The 20,757-nt window shown below is 42.9% G+C and overlaps 1 protein-coding gene across 1 annotated transcript in view; it reads left to right on the top strand.

The window, feature by feature from the left end:
* The first annotated feature begins 235 nt into the window (after window positions 1-235).
* Window positions 236-20,757, top strand: part of LOC149298400 (HEAT repeat-containing protein 6-like) — a 55,826-nt gene continuing 35,304 nt past the window's right edge. Inside the window, exons 1-7 of the mRNA XM_089487570.1 lie at window positions 236-502; window positions 595-702; window positions 8,414-8,554; window positions 9,260-9,375; window positions 11,618-11,732; window positions 13,359-13,460; window positions 15,425-15,559. Of these exons, the coding sequence (XP_089343696.1) occupies window positions 236-502; window positions 595-702; window positions 8,414-8,554; window positions 9,260-9,375; window positions 11,618-11,732; window positions 13,359-13,460; window positions 15,425-15,559 (984 nt within the window). The remainder of the gene's footprint in view (window positions 503-594; window positions 703-8,413; window positions 8,555-9,259; window positions 9,376-11,617; window positions 11,733-13,358; window positions 13,461-15,424; window positions 15,560-20,757) is intronic.

The raw sequence follows: 20,757 nt of genomic DNA, 5'->3' as shown, positions 1-20,757 counted from the left end.
TATACAATTTTCATAAGTGTTCAACATTGAGCAGACAGTAGCTAAAGTCTATATTGTTTTGCCACAAAAGAATGTGAAAGACCAATAACCCTCCTACATCTATAACAGTGTACAATGACGTAATGTTGCAGGATGCAACGTTCATGTGACAGGAATTTCGTTGACGTTCCCGCCGTCGCAGCAAATTACGGAAGTGACCTTTGGTTTCCTTAGTAACCTGTCGCCCTAGAAGAAAATGGCGTCTCAAGAAGCAACGGAAGATTTCGTGGAGATGCCGCGTGGAAAAGAGTCGCCTGCTCCTCTTAGCGATTTGCAAGTTACTCATGTCGGCGTGAACTTCAGTATTGAGCCCGACGAGGCGAAAGTCTTTCAGGTGTATTTAACTAAACTATGTAGCCTCACGCCTTCTGACACCGAGAGCTTTCGCACAGAGATAAACCTCCTTCTGGATCAGCTCATCTCGCAGGATTTCACGTACGGGGTCAAGTGGATAAGAGAGGAGGTGCGGAACATTGCCTTCAGTTTGACTTATTTGTGTTGGTTTTATAGCGCTTTATATTTGTCAGTAGATCATAATTTTCATTGTTGTTCCAGGAGGTTTGCAAACTGCTATCTCAAGCTTGTCGTCTAATTCAGCTCAGTCAAGAACATCTTGTCAGCAAAGTATGCCGGCTAATCCACTATTTGCTAAATAGGCTACAGGTACAGTAGCTCTTTAGATTTTTAGATCTGCAAATCTGTATTTGTTCACACTGGATTTCCTAGTCACCCGTGTAGTAGCCATGGTAATGGTCCAGATTGTTCTAATTTGGGGGGGGATGTGCACTTATTAGTGGAATGGACAGAAGGCCTACATTAAGGCAACAATCTTATTCTGTCAGGGTCAGGATGGATACAGAGAAACACAAAGGTGAAAAGTTGGAAATGATACACAGTTACCCTATTGCCACATGTGTGTTAAATAGACGCTCCAGGCATCATGTACTTTAACGTGCAAATGCATGGGGGTGGGTTCTGCTGAATCCCCCACATATTAATTTAGCCCCTTTAGCTGCCACCAGGCCCGGACTGGGACAAAAAATAGGCCCGGGCATTTCAGACTGAGCAGCCCATTTTTATGAAAAAAACATATATATGTACATACACATGCATAATACTTGGTCATTCAACACGGGAAGCCTGAAGCCACAATTTAGTGCGACTAATCCTTGAAATAAATATTATACAGTAAATAACACAGTACCTTATCTTTTCCACTAAATGATTTCAGGGCCTTGAATGTTTTGTCCCCTGAAGTCACTACAAATTCAGGAGGGCGTTTTATCTCTGGATAAGTATAAATGAAATAGTTCCTACTGTAAATTAAGGAAACGCATAACCTAACACACACACCAGGACAGGCTTTTCCACACCGACACCCAGACACACACCCCAGGACAGGCTCTGCGACACCGACACCCAAACACACACCAGGACAGGCTCTGCCACACCAACACCAGACACACACACCAGGACAGTTAAAAAAAGAAAAAATGGTTCAACACTCAACTCCCAGGAAGCTGGGTACTAGCAGCAAAAAAGGGACAGCATAAACCCTCTTGAAGTATACGAACACAGAAAAGAATCCCAGCACTCCAATCAGCTTCCAATCCTTAGGTTACTTTATTCAGAGAAAGCAAAACAAAAAAAGCAACATTTTGGCCAAACAGGGCCTTTTGAGCTTTCTCTGAATAAAGTTACCTAAGGATTGGAAGCTGATTGGAGTGCTGGGGTTTTTTCTGTGTTCGTACACACACCAGGACAGGCTCTGTCACACCAACACCCATATACACACACACACACACACACCAGGACAGGCTCTGTTACACCAACACTCATACACAAACACACACCAGGACAGGCTCTGCTACACTGACACCTACACACACAGCAGGACAGGCTCTGCCACACCGACACCCAAACACACACACACCAGGACAGGCTCTGCCACACTAACACCCAAACACCAGGACAGGCTCTGCCACACTGACACCCGCATCCGGAGGGTTTCCACGGACGCTTTCACTTTGGTATTGATTTATGTGATGGTCGCTGCCCCCAAAACAGCCTGCCTGTGGCATCTTTGCCCCCAAAACAGCCTGCCTGTGGCATCTTTGCCCCAAAAACAGCCTGCCTGTGGCATCTTTGCCCCCAAAACAGCCTGCCTGTGGCATCTTTGCCCCCAAAACAGCCTGCCTGTGGCATCTTTGCCCCCAAAACAGCCTGCCTGTGGCATCTTTGCACAATATACTTAAGGCAGTAGTTTTCAACCTTTAGACAGACCAACAGTGCAGAATTTTCTAACTATTACAATCTATTGAAATTGTGAGATTCATAATACCTGGACCATTGGTGTCCTTTAAGAACTGGGTTTAAAAACTGCCCTAAGGAATACATAAACACATATACACATGCCACTAGACATATACTCATACATAAATACATAATGTATAGTCCCAGAATTAGACAGAATTAGAATGCATTAATTCACTCACTCCTTCACAGATACTCATTCACTCAATCTCACATATTCCTTCATAAAGCCTCCCTCACCCCCTTACCTGAACTGATGATGTACGCGCCGCTTGGAGACTTCCGCAGACAACCTGCTCTACTACTGCACAGGGGAAGCAGACGCGCAGCAGGGTCATGTGACGTACGTGACGTATGTCACGTGACTCCGTTGGATTCCTGCGTCCCCCTGGCAATAGAAGAGATGCTGCTCACGCGCGTCTGCCAGGTAAGTAGCTGTAGTAGCGGGCCCGGTCACAGTTTCTGCGGGCTTAAGGGGCAAATGCCCGACGGCCAGTCCGGGCCTGGCTGCCACCATCTATTTGCTATGCAGGAGATGTGTTCTAATGTATGCATCTCCTGCCACGTGATAAATTCTCTTCTCTACAAGTGTCGTATATAAATAATGGTTTTAAAAGAAAGCCCTATTTGAACCAAAAAATGTATAAAATTCGAGAGAGAGGGGTTACAGTTAGAGAAAGACATTTCAAAAACAATAAAAATGCTCTGGTCTTGTAGTGCAAAATATCCCTGGTCTTTAAGGGGTTAATACATTTGAGGCTTGGCACACTGGGGTGCACTGTTTCCTTACAATTCTCTGTCTCCAACTCACCATCACAGTGATAAGGAGAGAGGCAGAGAACATGGACAAATGCAGTTTTTGTGACGTACCTGTTATGTCATCAGTCTCGAGGGGGTTAGGCAAACAAAATAATAGGCCCTTAAAGAAAGAAAGTAAACCAGTTTGGCCAAATTTAAAAAGGGTTTGTATTGGTAGAAATAACTTACCTAACACATGCATACTTTTTTGGTAATAATTTAGAAAGGCAGGCTGCTGCTAAGTATATGTATTAAAAGATAGCAAAATTTGTTTGGGTGTGATATTAGGTTAAAGTTGGGATTCACTGTAATTCACCATAGCGAAATATTTTGCTTCTCGCAAGATGGTTGTGCCCACTCAAAAATAAAAAAAAGTTTCCCAAGAGGGTACTGCATTCAACAATGCAAGTCAATGGAGCCCAGCTTACAATTACAATGCAATTAGTAAAAAATTTATATTAGTGTTTAACCCCTTCAGGACCGGTGTTTGCGTACTGCGTCTTCCCTTGAAGACCACAGTTTTTAAAAAAATATTTTGAATCCGTGCTCGTGATTCGCTTCAAAGCGATCACGTGAACCAAATTGTGGGGGAGCGGCTGCTACGGATCACTGGGGACACCCAGCGGTCAGTAGCAGCCGCCACTCGCGATCCCAGCATTCATAGCGACGCTGGATCGCGCATCATTGATGACGTACCTGGTACGTCCCGGTCTGGCGGTGACCTATGACCCGGAAGTACCAGGTATGTCCCTGTCTTGAAGGAGTTAAAATAAATTAAAATGTGATAACATGTAATAACAATTCCCCAGTGATGTCACCATTAAGGGAACTATCCACTTCTAAAAAGCCCCAAACATCCTGATTTATGCATTGGTGGTATCACTGTACTCAGGAGATGTTGCTGGACACATAATGAAGTGGTGTTCAACAGTGACACATACCAATTTATAACTAAAATACAATTTGTGTGAAACAACACAAAATGTGAATACCACAAATTTTGGCAAAGGCTGATGAATGAATTAGTGCATGGCAAGTGTTAAAAAAAAACAGCATTTGAAAAACCCTGGGGAGCCTAGTTTAAACCCCCCCCCCCCAAAAAAAAACCCTGCTTCAAAGATATCCCAAATAGGACATGGGGCAGAATGACCAGATACAAAATTCCATTTCTCAACCTGGAATTTGTATATGTCCTTAGCCCCCAAACAACCTAACACACCTATGCATGGGTGGCATCACTGTACTTGATAGATGTTGCTGAACACATATTGGGTTTGAAGCGACATGTAATTTCATACCTAGACATGAGGCAGGATTACAGGATTTGGGGGAAAAAAATATTCTGAAATGGCAAAATGCTATTTGTACTTACTGCTCTATAAATTGCACACCAACATGAAAACATTGGGTATTTCTTTTGGGTTTTTTGTTTTTTTTTATAGTAAATTGGATGATATCAAAATAAGGCTAAATAATAATAATCTAAACCACGCCCTTCTTGTCCAGAAACAATAGGTAACTTGTGTGGGTACACTATAGGAGAGAGAGAAGCATGAGCACCACAAAATGTTAAAACCACCTCGTTCAGGAAGGTTATAAAAGGGAAAAAAACCCAGCCTAGTTAATTGTATATCCCAATATATTATTATTATTGTTAACAAAGTTCTGTGAAATAAACTTAGTGTTTAAGTCTTGACAAGAAAGTGTGATTATTTGGTGTGAATGTTGAGTGTAATGGTAGTTTAGTCCAAAGCCAGTAGTTAGAAATGTGATATTTATTGGTAACACTCAAGTTTACTTTTATTTTAATTAATGAAATAGAGGTCTGACTATAAGTCTAAGACCAGATCCCCAGCAATGCTGGAGGGGACCTGGATCCTCCTCTCTGGCCGCCGGTGAACATCTGCGTGATGCGTGCAGACAACCTCTGGCACTTCCGTCGGGGCTTCTATGACGAAGCGCCAGTGTGACATGAATAATGACATGACAATTAGGGGGTATAATTGGCAAGCCAGGGGGGGGGCTGATGTGCATAAGTGGGGGGTACCGGTACGTCTAGCCCTTCGTGCAGCGTCAGGGTCACATCCCTGCCGCTGCACGGGAGACCTGGCTGTCGTTTGACAGCCTGGACTCCCCCCTGGCAGCAGAAGCCAGCGTCGCTGGCTTTCTGCTGCCCGATCTCCTGTAACAGCTTCCGGCGCGAAGCCGGAAAGCTGTTACAGATAGAAATGCGCGATCACTACTGACGTGACCTGGAAGTTCACGGGAGGATCGGGTAGCCCAGCAGGGTCTGTTTAGACCCTACTGGGCTACCCGATCACTCAGATGAGGAGCTGTAACAGTTTCCGGCACTAATGCCGGTAAACTGTTACAGCTGGAAATGCCCGATCGCGCGATCAGGCTTTCCCTTCCAGGTCACGTCGCTACTGATGTGACCTGGAAGTTCACAGGAGGACAGGGTATCCCTGCAGGGTCTGTCTAGACCCTGCTGGCCTACCCTTTCACTCAGATGAGGTTGGAAATGCCCGATCGCGTGATCAGGCTTTCCCTTCCGGGTGACGTCACTACTGACGTCACCCAGAACTACTCAGGAGTGCAGGGTATCCCCTGCAGGGTCTGTCTAGACCCTGCTGGGCTACCCGATAGCTCCGATGAGGGAGCTGTAACAGTTATCGGCATGAATGCCGGTAAACTGTTACAGATCTATGCCCGATCGGGCATTCCCTCCGGTATGTTATTAGCCACACATCCGGCAGCAATGTCACATGATCACTGTGATGAGAGAGAGAGACAGAGCATCGTGCAGAGTTGCAGAAAAAAAATAAAAAAAAATCAGTACATAACCCTAACCCTAAATTAACCCTTTACTCCTCACGATCTTCAAAAAAAAAAACTAAAAAAAAAACCATAAATAAAAATAATAAAAAAAAAAATTTGGGTTTAGGTGGTGGGTGCCCTGTAATGCCCAGAAAACCACAAAAAACTAGGCATGTGGGGTATTTCCGTAATCAGGAGAGGCGGCTGTACACTTTAGGCTGTATTTCTCTGCCGTAACACATACCCTGTGCCAAAAGTCCTCAGCAACATAGAAGTGTCGGTGGAAAAAGTGCACAAAATTAGAGCAACGGCTGACTTTGGCAGTGATTGGTGGCCAAATGGTTGCATGAAAATTGTCCAAATGCTACTGGTGAAATACTCTGGTAGACCGCTTTCCAAAAATGTATACTTATATGGGAACATGTTCTCCTGTGGGACTGCTAAGCTGCTTCATAGATAGCATTGGCTTAGCACACACCGTGATCCAGTTTGCCGGCACGTTACAACTTATGCCCTGTAATTTCCAGAAAACCACAAAAAAACTAGGCATGTGGGGTATTTTCGAAATCAGGAGAGGCGGCTGTACACTTTAGGCTGTATTTCTCTGCCGTAACACATACCCTGTACAAAATATCCTCAGAAACACAGAAGTGTTGGTGAAAAAAGTGCACAAAATTAGAGCAACGGCTGACTTTGACAGTGATTAGCGGCCAAATGGTTGCATGGAAATTGTCCAAATGCTCTTGATGAGATTCTCTGGGTTGTCTGCTTTACATAAATATATACTTTTATGGGGGTATTTAGAATTAGGGGGGTGCTAAGCAGCCCAAAATGAAACATTGGTCTACTAAAGCAAAATGTGAAAATTTCACGTTTGGAATCTATAACGCGCATGGTCCTGTTTGTGCCCTGTAAAGTCCAGAAAACCACAAAAAAATTAGGCATGTGGGGTATTTCCGTAATCAGGAGAGGCGGCTGAACAATTTAGGATACATACCCTGTACAAAAAATCCTAAGAATACTACAAAATACTAAGACGCGTTGGTGAAAAAAGTGCAGGAACTAATTTCTGTGGCCACCTTTGACAGTGATTGGTGGCCAAATACCTGCATGTAGAGTGCCCAAATACCCCTGATAGGATAGCCTGGATTGTCTGCATTACAGAAATATATACCTTTGTGGGTGTTTTTGTTTTATTTATTAGAGTTGCAGTCCCATCATACCTAATGAAAAAATGTAACGGCTTTGTATAAAGTAATGTACACCTTATAGTATGTTGCCTATATGTGCTGGGAAAATATGGAAAATCTATATAAATTAGGTATTTCTGAAATCAGGACACCTGAATTGATAAATCTGGATGGAATTTTCTGTCTCTTTACCTAATTTTGTGAGGATTCAGAGGGAAAATGTAAAAAAACTTAGATGTTTTTTTCTAATTTTTGCTAGTCTTTACTAAATTTCTAATTCTAAATTTTCAGCTAATCATCCAACTATGGTATCAAAAGAAAGCTCTATCTCTCCTTGAAAAAACAATATATAGTTTATATGGGTACACTATTCACAGGAAAAGAGAATCATCGCTGAACCGACAGCGCAAAAATTGCTAAATTGCTCCGGGCTTTGAGGTACCAAAAACCCCTGGTATTGAAGGGGTTAATTAAATATGAAAAAATTGTTTACATGTGAATTAATATTTACTAGTAAAACTGTTCCTATAGGGTAGTCTTATATTCAAGCTTTTTCTTTTCAAAATTAGTATTAAAATTTTCAGGGGTCGTCTTATAATCGAGTAAATACAGTTATTCCTATTAATGTTTTTTTTGTAAAGAATACATATTAAAGCATTTACCTGAGGTGAAATTTGCACCTACAGAGCTGCAGATGCTCTCCTCTTCTTGTCAATAATTGACTGCTTGAAGCAGCCATAGAGTGTCAGGAAAGCAACAAATCAATGGGAGTGCTTTTCCATGTACAGTGTTTGCCTAACCAGCGCTGGAGTTGACTGGCTGGCTCATCTCCTGTACAAAGCTGGGTGATGGGCAAAGAGACAAATGGATATGAGGATATTCATCAGAAGCCAAACATTTACCTGCAATTTAATGTACTTCTCAGTTTGCTTGAAGCAGATATTGCAGTGATTGTAACCAAAAAAGTTAATTTAATTAATGTTCCAAATATATACACACACTCCAAATAGTAATCATCACTCTCTGGGTTTGATAAGTCTCCTGTGAGGGACTGGAACATCGATTACTATTTGGACTTGTTCGTATGCTAGCCGATTAGCACCTGGGTTCAAATTATATATTGTTAGTAAGGCATTCAGCTACTTTTACTTACATGCATTATAGGACAAAGTAGCACTTCTGTTGGAAGTATAATTATAATGTATACAATTTACTATTTTACACATCTGATTGATTGTTATTTTTGCCTTTGACAGATTATAGTTGATGAGAAAAACTTGGATTTTCTTCTTGTGTTTTGCATTTCTGCATTAAAACATTGCAGCTCATGGACCCATGTGGATATCCTCCATGCTTTAGCAGCTTTAGTGTACAATAATGGACATAAATGCCAGAAGGTAATACATTTAACAAAATATTGCTACTGTTGTAATTGAGAACATTTTTCATTCTAGACGCTAATAATGCCAGTCTTTAAATAAATGTGTCAATAAAAAATATACTTTATTTACATGTGTATGTACACATCATAAGAATGACATGCACTTTTTTTCTTCTCTCCTATCTTTCCTCTTACCCCCTTTTTCTGTATTCTATTCTTTATCGTTCTTTTCTGTTTTCACCACTCTTCAGTCTCTCCTCGCCCACTTTCTTCCAGCTCTACCTCTTGCCCTCTTTCTGATCCTCATGCTTTCTTTTTCTTCTTCCTGTTCTCCTTGTCCAATCCCACTAGAACATTCCACATGACATCACTTTGGTTTAAATATCCTATTATGCTTTTACAAAGAGAATACAATAAAAACAACATATTAACCCTTTTCATAACAACCCTTACACCGACATGCCTTCATCACAATATTTACCCCTTTGCATCACAATTCTCTTCTGGGCACTACATTCGTTGACTAGTTCGGGCAGACTTCGTCAAGGTGGGGGAGGAGAGAAAAGTTAACTGTTGATTTAGATAATGATGGCCCTCTCTGTGTGTATATCAGTAAACGTTTACTGAATTGAACATGCGTCATTACACTATGATAAGATACTCTTCCTAAAATGTATTTTTTAACATTTTGTTACAATGAAACAACTGACTTCTTTTACAGTATCTTCCTGATTTATTGGGGAAGTCTGGCATCCTAATACAGATAAGCGATTCCAGTAAGTGTGACCTAGAGTTATGGAGAGCTTGTCTGCACTGCATGGCTAATCTGTGTATCAGGTAAGTGCATTTTCCTGTGCATGCAAAGCTGGATAAATGCTGTCGAGACAGAAATATATTGTGAGTGGAGTACTGATGTTCTGTCACAGAAGGTGGTGATAAAATTCAGTTTTCAGAAAAGATTATTTACCTGTGGTTCATGAGGTAGGGATACTGATGGCAGTCATAGATCATCCATTTCTAATCTCCACCTTGTGCTTTCGTGGGTAGAATACAAACTCTGTTAATGTTAATGTGGTATACCTACCGACGGTCAGCTTTAGCCCTGGCTAGGTAAGTGTTGATTTTAGTGGCAGTGCTTTGGCTGCTTCAAGCTACCTTGTAGAGCCCTGCGTGGGACTGTTTTTTCAATCCCGCTCCCGCTGATTTTTTTGCCCAATCCCGCAATGTGGGTGTTCCACTCCCGCCCGCTCCTGCAGGTCAATCACGCCCACCTCCTTACCTGAACTGCAGATTTCCCGCGCAGTCTCGCAAGGCTGCCCTCGAGTTGCTCCCTCACAGCGTCTCTTCTCTTGCTCCGCCCAGGAACAAGGAAGAGTCATGGGAAGTGACATCACATGACTCCGTTTTGTTCCTGGGCGGAGCAAGAGAGGAGACACTGTAAGGGAGCAGCGAGAAGGCAGCCTTGCGGGACTGCGCGGGATTACCGGGACCCACAGGCACAGTGCCTGACCGCCCGCTCCCGCCCGGAAGTTTTTTGGCGGGACCCGCCTCCCAATGCAGTCCTCTACTACCTTGGTCACACATCTCCTGCAAGCCAAGGGGCTAGGATGGTGGAAGCGATGCAGATGCATAGAGGGAATCGTGGCAATTAACTTCATGCATTTGTACCAGAAAAGAAAGGTAAAGGCTACACCCAGCATATGCATAAAAAGTGGGTATGATGTGTGTGTGTGTGTAAGATATATATATATATATATATATATATATATATATATATATATATATATATATATATATATATATATATATATATATATATATATATATATATATATATATATATATTATAATATACACACAGGCCACTTTATTAGGTACACCTGTTCAATTGTGTGTTAACACAAATAGCCAATCAGCCAATCACATGGCAGTAACTCACTGCATTTAGGCATGTAGACATGGTCAAGACAACTTGCTGAAGTTCAAACCGAGCATCAGATTGGGAAAGAAAGGGGATTTAAGTGACTTTGAATGTGGCATGGTTGCCAGATGGGCTGGTCTGAGTATTTCAGAAACTGCTGATCTACTGGGATTTTTCTTTGCACAACCATCTCTAGGGTTTACAGAGAATGGTCCGAAAAAGAGAAAATATCCAGTGAGCGGCAGTTGTGTGAACGAAAGTACCTTGTTGATGTCAGAGGAGAATGGGCAGCCTGGTTCGAGTTGACAGGCAACAGTAACTCAAATAACCACTCGTTACAACCATGGCATCCAGAATACCATCTCTAAACGCACAACATGTCAGACCTTGAAGCAGAAGACCACACCGGGTGCCACTCCTGTCAACTAAGAACAGGAAGCTGAGGCTACGATTCGCACAGGCTCACTAAAATTGGACAACGGAAGACTGGAAGAACATGGCTCAGTTTGAGTCTGGATTCCAGCTGCGACATTCAGATGGCAGGGTCAGACTTTGGTGTAAACATGAAAGCATGGATCCATCCTGCCTTGTATAAAAGGTTCAAGCTGGAGGTGTAATGGTGTGGGGGACACTTTCTTGGCACAGTTTGGGCTCCTTAGTACCAATTGAGCATCATTTAAACAGCCTACATGAGTATTGTTGCTGACCATGTCTATCCCTTCTGATGGCAACTTCCAGTAGGATAATGCACCATGTCACAAAGCTCACATCATCTCAAACTGGTTTCTTGAACATGACAATGAGTTCACTGTACCCCAATGGTCCCCACAGTCACCAGATCTCAATCCAATAGAGCACCTTTGGGATGGGGTGGAGATTCGTGTCATGAATGTGCAGCTGACAAATCTGCAGCAACTGTGTGATGCCATCATGTCCATGTGGGCCTAAATCTCTGAGGAATGTTTCCAGCACCTTGTATAAAGTATGCCACGAAGAATGAAGGCAAAAGGGGGTTTAATACGGTACTAGCAAGGTTTACCTAATAAAGTGGCCAGTGCTTGTGTATATTATAAGCTTTCATTGAGCTGGGATTTTAGTCAGTGAAAGCCAGACATAATCTGCAGACACTATTTTAATGTTTTTTTATTATTCTTTTAGTGTACCTGGACAACCATATTTGGAAGAACCTTACCGCACAGTGTGTTTTAATACTTTTCTGCATGTGCTACAGATGTCCAAGCCTGATGTTTTGGATGAAATTTCAATTTGTACAGTAAGTACATTAACAGGCATTATTGCACATTGTAATACAGAAAGAAAGGGCCCTGTTCTTGTGTGCTTAGGAGATGGAGGGAGAATTAGAAAGTGAGGGACAGCTTAGGATCAAATGGAGAAGTCTTGAAGGTGAGAGAATACCGTGTCATTCAGAATACAGGCTAAAGTTAGAATAAGTAGGGAAGAGTCTTGACAGAATAATGTAGGGAATTCGAAAGTACAGGTACAGCACAGATGAAATCCTGGGGATGCCAGCGGGAAGAATTGATCACATTTGAAGAGACAAATTGTAGACATAAAAGAAGGATTTTAGATTTAGGAGAGTTCTAAGAGGATAAGTAAGGAGAAGATACATTTTCTTTAATGAGTAAGTGGAAAAGTGTCTTCTGGAGTGTTAAATCACACTTCACTGTCTAGAAGTCTGCTGGTCAAATCAGAATGCTACCTACTAAAATGTAAAGTGCTTACCGTAAAGTTTGGTGTTGGAGCTATTTTTCAGGCTTTGGGCTAGGCCACTTAGTTTGACATTTGTGTGCTTCCAACTTTATGGCACCTTTTCGGGGAAGGCCCTTCCCTCTTCTATGCAGCACTGTGCATAATGACATAGTTTAACAAGTTTGGTGTGGAGGAACTCGAGTGGCCTGCACAGAGCTCAGACCTTACCCCCATTGAACGTGTTTGAGATGAATTGGATTGTTAAATCTCATCCAACATTCATGCCTGACCTCACAAATTCTGTTTTGGTTGAATGGGCACAAATTCCCTCAGACACACTCCAAAACCCTTAGGAGAGCATTCCCAGAAGAGTGGAGGCTCAAACAAAGTGGGGTGGTTGTCTGCACAACTCCATATTAATGTCTGTGGTTTTGGAATGGGATGTCCAACAAGTTCATATAGGTGTTATGGACAGGTGTCCGCTTGCTTTTGTTCATATAGTTTATATAGGAAAACATTTATTAGTATGAAAAAAAGTTGTAGAAAAAATATTATATTTAGCAAGTGCAGATGGAAGAATATCGATATATCGATATATTTAAGCGTTTGTCCTGATTTCAGAAAAAAACACCCCATAGACCATGGTATGTTTTTTATCATAGCATATTTGAAAGGGTCTAGGGTTCCCCCCCTAAATTTGTGGATCTGCACTAAGACATTTCCCAAGTGTAACAAAAAAACCAACTCTTTTGCTGCACAAAATCTGCACTCTGTTATAGTGATCAAGCAGCTAAAAATATGAGAAAATTATTTTCACTCACTTATTTGCCTCTCATTTTCACCATTACAGTGAGGCAGGGCAACGATCACTGCCAATAGCAATGTTGACACATTGCTGTTAGCAATGTGCGTGTGATGGACTGTTAGAGCAATCACATGCATGGAAGTGGCTCCCATTGGCAGCTGCCACTGGTCTTGCAGCTTGCAGCAGTCATTATTTGCTGTCATTTATGCCATTTTTGTTCCCCCTTTGACTCAAAATTGTTTCCTGCTAGGTTATTTTTTCTTTAACAAGAAAACCTGATTTCACCCTTATGTATCTGAATTTTTTTCCTGCAACTTTATCAAATCAAAATGTTTTATGATATCTGTTAACCACCTAATACAGTACATTTGATTTTCTTTGTAGCTACTTCAGAATGCTTTAAAGGGAATTCAGTCTATTTTAAATGGAAGCAAGATGGTGGTGACAGAAGCAGAACAACTAGGATCATTACTTGCTGTTCTTAAGGTAATTCTAAAGTTAATTAATTACAAATAATGGTTTTACCCCTTCAGGACCAGGGTTTTTTCCTACGTAAAGTCTATATTGTGTGTGTTTGTTTGGCATATTTTTGTAACACATATATATATATATATATATATATATATATATATATATATATACGTTCTCTGATCTGGCCACCTATCCACACATGTTGTCAAGTTAATTTTTTCCCCTAAAGATTATTTTAGTTATTTGCCCACTATACGGATGACTTGATTACACAGTTAGGGGATAGCCATTCTAGAGAAAAAAATGTGGCTTGGTATCTGCAGGCCAGAGGTTACAGTGGTGGCTAAAAATCTTTCCTTTTCCCGTGAAAGAAAACGTGAGCATATCAATGGTCAACATTATGGTCAGCAGATGGTTTAAGTCATATAGAGTATGTGCACCCTTTCCTAATTATTGATTTTAGGTGTTTCAGCCCCTGAAACATTAACATGTTTAAGAAATAAAGCACATTGGCATGCTATCTCCATAGACAAAAAGCTGTAGAATGGGCCGCACTGAAGAGCTCAGTGACTTTTAATGTGGCTCTGTCATATTATACCACATTTGCTACAAGTCAGTTGCTGAAATGTATGCCTTGTTAGATCTGCCCAGTCCACTTTATTTCTGTTATTGCATCAAGGAGTAAAAATAGCTCAGCCACGAAGCGGTAGACCACATGCACTCACAGAGCAGGGCTGATGAGTGCTGAAGTGCCAAAAAATTCCCTGTAGCATCACTCATTACTGGGTTCCAAACTGCCTCTGGAAGCAACCTCAGCTGTGTCAAGTGCTTCCTGAAATGGATTTTGGTCGCCAAGCAGCTGCACACAAATCAAAAATCACTGCGTAATGCCAAATGTCGGCTAGACTAGTGTAAAGCACGCTGCCTCTGGACTCTGGAGAAGTCGAAACATATTCTCTGAATTAATGAATCACGCCTCACTTTCTGGAAGTCTGATGGACGGATGCCAAGAGAATGCTTTCTACTGGAATGCATAGTACCTACTGTAAGGTTTAACATTGGAGGGATATTGGTATAAAAAGATAACGAAAAAACCTGCTCAATGTATTGTCATTTGTCCTGAGTTTAGAAATGCCCACTGCTTTTATGTGTTTGTTTTTTTCCTTTCCCCCGAGTTATAGGACAATAAATACAAGTAGCATTTTGCTATTTCGAAACAATTTTTTCCAAATTTGGTCATCCTGCTCCCATGTCTTATTTGGGACATCTTTGAAGCCAGCCAATTAAATTTACCCCATCAAACCATAAAAATGCTGGTATGTTCCATGCACTTATTCTACTACAAGTTGTTGATTTTTTTTTTCTTCACAAAAATTGCACTTCAGGTATAAATTTACTGCTCCTGGTATATGTCACTGCAAAACAACACCCAATATGCATTCAGCAACATCTGAGTACAATGATACTGAGGGCTAAAAGGCCACATTTGGGAGGTGTGCGTTTTGTATATTTACATGTATATTTGGATTGTTTTACATTTTACTGGAGCTAGATTGCTCCCTTGATGGTGACATCACTGCATAATTATTTTTTAAATGTTACCAAATTTGTAGTAGTTTTTCACTTTTAAGAAAATAATTCTGCTACCTTTTTACCTGTTACCTGTTGCTTTTTGGTTAGGAACTTGCAACTATATATCATTTGATTGGATGCTCAGTTTCCCTTAAACTAGGTATCTATGAGTAGTTTAACTTGCATAGTAAACATAGATTATGACGGCAGATAAGAATCTAGTCTGCCCATTTTACCTAACTGAGAGACTCAATACTATAATTAGTCCCTGGTCTTGTGTTAGACTCGGGATATCTTATAGTTAACTCACTGTATTAACCTCTACTACTTCTAATGGGAGGCTGTTCCTTCCCTCTTGGTAAAGTACAACTGCCTTACATTGCATCTAAACCTTTTTTTATTTATAGAAATACATGTTGTATGGGCTTCCAGGACTCAATATAGAGATGCCTATGGTTCTGTATCCAGCTCCTCTACCTCAGTATGATGGAAGATCACATACAAAGCCAGAGCAAAATGAGACTGCTGTACGACCAACTGGGGTAAATCGTTACATTTGTATAATCGATAATCTGTCAGCTAATATAAATCATTAATGGAGTAGATTTTTAGAAAATGCTTTGTTTTCTCATTCCCTTTTTCAGTACTAGTGTAAATAAAGTGGGGGTAGTCAAGCAAAAATGTATTCTTATAATATATATATATATATATATATATATATATATATATATATATATACACATATATATATATATATATATATATATATATGTGTATCTTAACAATTAGACTTGTGCATGACGAGCACAGTCGATTCAGTTTTGGTTAGAATGAAACAAAATTTTGAGCAATATTTTCAGGGGGGAGGGGCTGGCACATCATGGACATTTCACTTACAGCAGCATATTATGGTTTAGGAAAAAATGCAGACTAAATTTTGCATTGCGGTAACACCACTACCACCAGGAACAGCAGCACTACACATTAGACATGATTAGACACTTCCATCATGCTATGTGACTGAATTCTCTCCCCCCCCCCAATTGTTTTTTTTTTTTTAAGAATCGATCCCTCAGAGTAAGGCAAGTGATGGCACTGAAGCAGAATGGCACTGCGTAGACAGACACATCCAGCCACATGGCATAGGACTTAATTCCCCCCAAAAAGAGGTTAAGAGGGTAATAGAGCTGCTGCAGTATCTGCAGTAGGGCACTGGGCAGGGACTGGCAGACACATCCAGCCACATGATATGAGACTGAATTGTTGGTCCCAGGACTGCCCCTGCACCATTGATGTCCATATCCCCGTGAGACAGATACCATAATGTTCTGCTCAGAGGACACGGAGAAAAGAGTGTACTGATGCTCTAGGATCTGAAAATGTATGACTTTGATTGTCAGCACAACTCAGGAACAATACAAAACTGACGACTTTGGTGGCCACAGAGTGTGCAATGGCAGAGCTGGCTCTGAAGGATATAAGTGTACCGTTGAAGGACCACTTGGACGCACAGCATGTGTACAACCTCCTGTCTAACTATTATTTATTCATTAATACACCTACACTAAAAACAAAATTGACACCATCAGGGATAACACCCTCCCAAATGGTACCATATGGTAATCATATGGTACCTTGATCTCCCTCCTCACCATAAGCCACCCTCGCCTGCTTCACTCCTGTCTAACCCACTGAAGCTTCTGATGTCCTCTCGTTATCCCACCCTGCACCTTCACATTGCCTACCATGCCTTTCTAGTGTCCTTACCCCAACCCTAACCAATGTCTTTAATCTTTTTTCCTCTCCCATCCTAAAGAAACCTTCCCTTGATCCCACATCCCTATTAAACTATCGGCCAGTTTCCCTTCTCTCATTACCATCCAAACTCTTAGAACCACTTAAATAATAATTAACTAAGTTTCTCTGTCCGAACTCTATGATTGACCTTCTACAATCTTGTTTTTCCTGGCATACAGTGGCAGTACCAGTGGGTAATGTTCTTTCCTAGGGACAAGTAGAATCTAAAGAGAGTAAAGAGTTAAATTGCCCAGAGCCCCTCCTCCTTACCCATAAAACCCGGGACCTCTCGAAGAGAATCAGTTCTTTTCTTGTCCCTTTCAGGGACGGACAGGTGGAATCGTCAGGTCCGGACATTTTCGGCAAGCTGGTGAGGCGCACGGGTTGCTGCCTGGGGGTTTCGTTGCCTCCGATTGCTCCCCGGGTGGTGAGCAGAGAGGGGTCGTCCCTCCGTAGCGGTTCGCGTTACGGAGGATGTGGTGAGTCTTCCTTTTGATGTTCAGGAAGCGGGAGCATGCGCAGTTTGGTGGAACGCACGCCCGGGTGTCGTTGCGTTCCACCGAAGATCCGATCGTGCTACTGAGCATGCGCGAGTCGGATCTTCCGGAGGGCGGCAATTTTAAATTGCTTATAATGCGCTTTGCCTGTCTGACTGCTGGAGCTTTCGTCAGTACAGTGCAACCGTGTCACCAGCCCCCCCACACGGTTCAGAGGAGGTTAGGGTAAGATATTTTTTTTATCTTTGCTCTTTCTTTTCCTCTTCCCTCCAAAAAAAAAAAAATTTCTTTTATACTTGCTTTTGTTTTATCAGATGTCTAGTCCGGTGCCGTCAGAAAATCCGGATAAGGATAAGAGACCTGCTCCAGCTCCCAAAAAAGCCACTGCTAAAGCTAAGCATTTTACATGTGCTGAATGTGCTACTCCGCTTCCCGATGGCTGCAGGAAAAAATTATGTAACTCCTGCTCTGCTGAACAGCTTGCTTCTGAGAAGCGTAAAGACCTGCAATCGTTCCTTGGGTGGTTCCAGGAAAATTTGGCGCAGACATTTGAGGCGTTTCAGTTCTCCGCGGCTCAGACCCAGGAGAAAGTTAAGAGTGGGTCAGCTCACAAGCGCAAGAGGTCCAGGTCTTCCTCTCCATCTGACCTTTCCTTGGGTGAGATCTCCCGGTCCTCTAAGTCCTCATCAAGTGACAGTTCGGAGGATGAGATGGTTTTTCCTCCCCACGACCTCCGTAAGTTCACCAAGGAGGTGTCTCGCCTACTCCTGGAGGATGATATAGGAAGAATTAAGGGTTTCCCTGTCCTGCCTAAAGTGGATGACCTTATTGCCAGGGAATGGAAGCACCCTGGGAAGCGAGCTTTCATTTCAAAACAGTTTAAGCAGCTGTTCAGGCTTCAAGGGGAATATTCCTGGGATGAGCCCCCCAAAGTGGACGTACAAGTGGCCCAGCTCTCTAAAAAGACTACTCTCCCTATTGGTGAGGTGTCCGGGCTTAAAGACCCCATGGACAGGAGAGCGGAAACTTCGTGCAGGCGTATTTTTCAGGCTGCAGGAGCTCAATGTAAGGTGGCGGTATCCAGTGCAGCGGTGGCTAGAGCCCAGCACATGTGGATTCAGATTTTGCAGGATCGTCTTGCGGATGATTCCGACTCAGAGATTTCTAGGCTTTTAAAGAACTTAAAGCTCTCTAACAGTTTTTTTGTGGATTCGGCGCATGAATCTCTGAAGTTATCAGCCAAGAATATGGCTTTGTCTTCTGTGTCGCGCAGAGCCCTGTGGTTACGGTCTTGGACGGCTGATTCCGCCTCAAAAGCGGCTCTCTGTGACTTACCTTTGGAAAAGAAGTTGTTTGGTGCACCTTTGGAAGACCTTATAAAACAGATTTCTGATACTAAGAGAGCCTTACCACAGGATAGAAGACCTAGGTGGAGTCGTAGATATCCATATAGGAACCCGAGGCCTTTTCTCCAATCCGCTAGATCTCAGAATTTTCGTGGGCCCTTTGGAGATAAGAAATTCCAAGACCGGCCGAGAAAGCAGGACAAAAGGAAATTCTGACAAAGTAGGAGGTCGCCTGCAGCATTTCAGTCTCTCCTGGGAACAGACCACGCAAAATCCGTGGATTCAACGCATTATTTCTCATGGTTACAGGATAGAGTTCTTTCGTCCTCCGGTCCGCCATTTCCAGATTTCATCTTACCCCTTGGTAACAAAGAATTTGACGCTGTTCTCAGAAAGCATGAAGCTTTTGGAAAAGGGAGTTATAGAGCAGGTCCCTGTTCTCCACAGGTTTCAAGGAGTCTATTCCAGGTTATTTCTGGTGCCGAAGCCGGACGGCTCCCTTCGTCCGGTTTTGGACCTAAAGACTGTCAACCGCTGCATTCCCTATCAGCATTTTCGGATGGAGAGTATCGCCTCAGTCACTCAGGTCTTAAAGGAGGGAGATTTGATGGTCACCTTAGACCTAAAGGACGCTTATCTTCATGTCCCCATAGCCGAGGCATCCAGGAAGTTTCTGAGATTTGCTCTACGGGTCAATCAGAGGGTGCATCATTATCAATTCAAGGCCCTTCCATTCGGTCTGGCATCTGCCCCACGAGTTTTTACAAAGATTCTTTGTCCGTTGACTTCGCACCTCAGGGAACAGAATATTTCCATCATTCCTTACCTGGACGACTGGCTGATCATGGCAGCTTCCCGGGAAAAATTGTTACTAGATCTGTCCACAACAATGAACTTTTTGGAACAACACGGCTGGTTGATAAACAAGCAAAAATCTTACCTTATCCCTTCTTCCAAGATTCTGTTCCTGGGTTTTTTGGTGGACTCAAGGTCCCTTTGCGTCTATCTTCCACGTCCCAAGCAGATAAAGATAAGACGGGAAATTGCAGCACTTCAAAGGTGTCCAACTTGCTCGGTCAGGAAGGCTATGAGCGTCTTGGGTCTGCTAACTGCTTCCATCCCGGCAGTACCTTGGGCAAGGTGTCAGCTTCGTCCCTTGCAGTGGCAGATTCTCTCAAGCTGGTCCAAGCAAGAAGAGGACCTGGATTCGTCCTTCACAATAAGTGGCCAGGTCCTGTCCCACTTAAATTGGTGGAAACAGTCGACCCATCTCACAAGAGGTCTCTCTTTCCGTCCCAGAAGTTGGATCATTCTCCCTACAGATGCCTCCGGCCGCGGATGGGGAGCCCATTTAGGTTCCCTTTTTCGAAGAGGAGATTGGGCTCCAGTGGATGCGGCCCGCTCTTCAAATTTCCGAGAGCTGAAGGCTGTTCTTCAGGCACTCCTGGCCTTCAGGCCCTTCATAGAGGGGCAGGCGGTAAAGATCCAATCGGACAACGCATCGGCCGTCGCCTATGTCAACAAACAAGGTGGGACGCGGATACGGAGTCTTCAGATTCTGTGTGCAGTGATTATGGAATGGGCCCAACTTCATTTGTCGGATATTTCGGCGACTCATATCAGAGGCCGCTACAATTTAATCGCAGACGATTTAAGCAGGTCAAAATGGTCTCAGACGGAGTGGTCCTTGACCCCAGAAACATTCTGCACGTTGGTGGCACGTTTCGGTCTTCCGGAAGTGGATTTGATGGCGACTCGTCTAAACCGCAAGGTTCCGGTGTTCGCGTCTCTCAACAGATGGGATTCGCCGCATGTCCTGGACGGTCTGTCCATGGTGTGGAATTTCCGGTTGGCCTACGTCTTCCCGCCGGTGGCTCTGATTCCTCGCGTGCTGCAGAAGATTCGTTTCGACAAGGCCAGGGTTTTGGCCATCCTTCCGTACTGGCCCAACAGGAGTTGGTTTGTCCTCCTCAGGCAGTTGACCGTCTCCTATTGGGAACTGCCGATTTCGTCCCAGCTTCTGGAGAACGTCGTCCTTCCGGATCTTCTTCAGGTCTTCCGTCTGACAGCCTGGCTGTTGCAAGGCTGATTTTGAGTTAC

The sequence above is a fragment of the Sceloporus occidentalis genome, unplaced genomic scaffold (assembly GCF_023333645.1).
Source record: "Sceloporus occidentalis isolate IW3139 unplaced genomic scaffold, rSceOcc1.0.p SCAF_33, whole genome shotgun sequence".
Lineage (NCBI taxonomy): Eukaryota > Metazoa > Chordata > Lepidosauria > Squamata > Phrynosomatidae > Sceloporus > Sceloporus occidentalis.
Note: the sequence above shows the minus strand (reverse complement) of the source record. Positions and strands in the feature narration are given on the sequence as shown.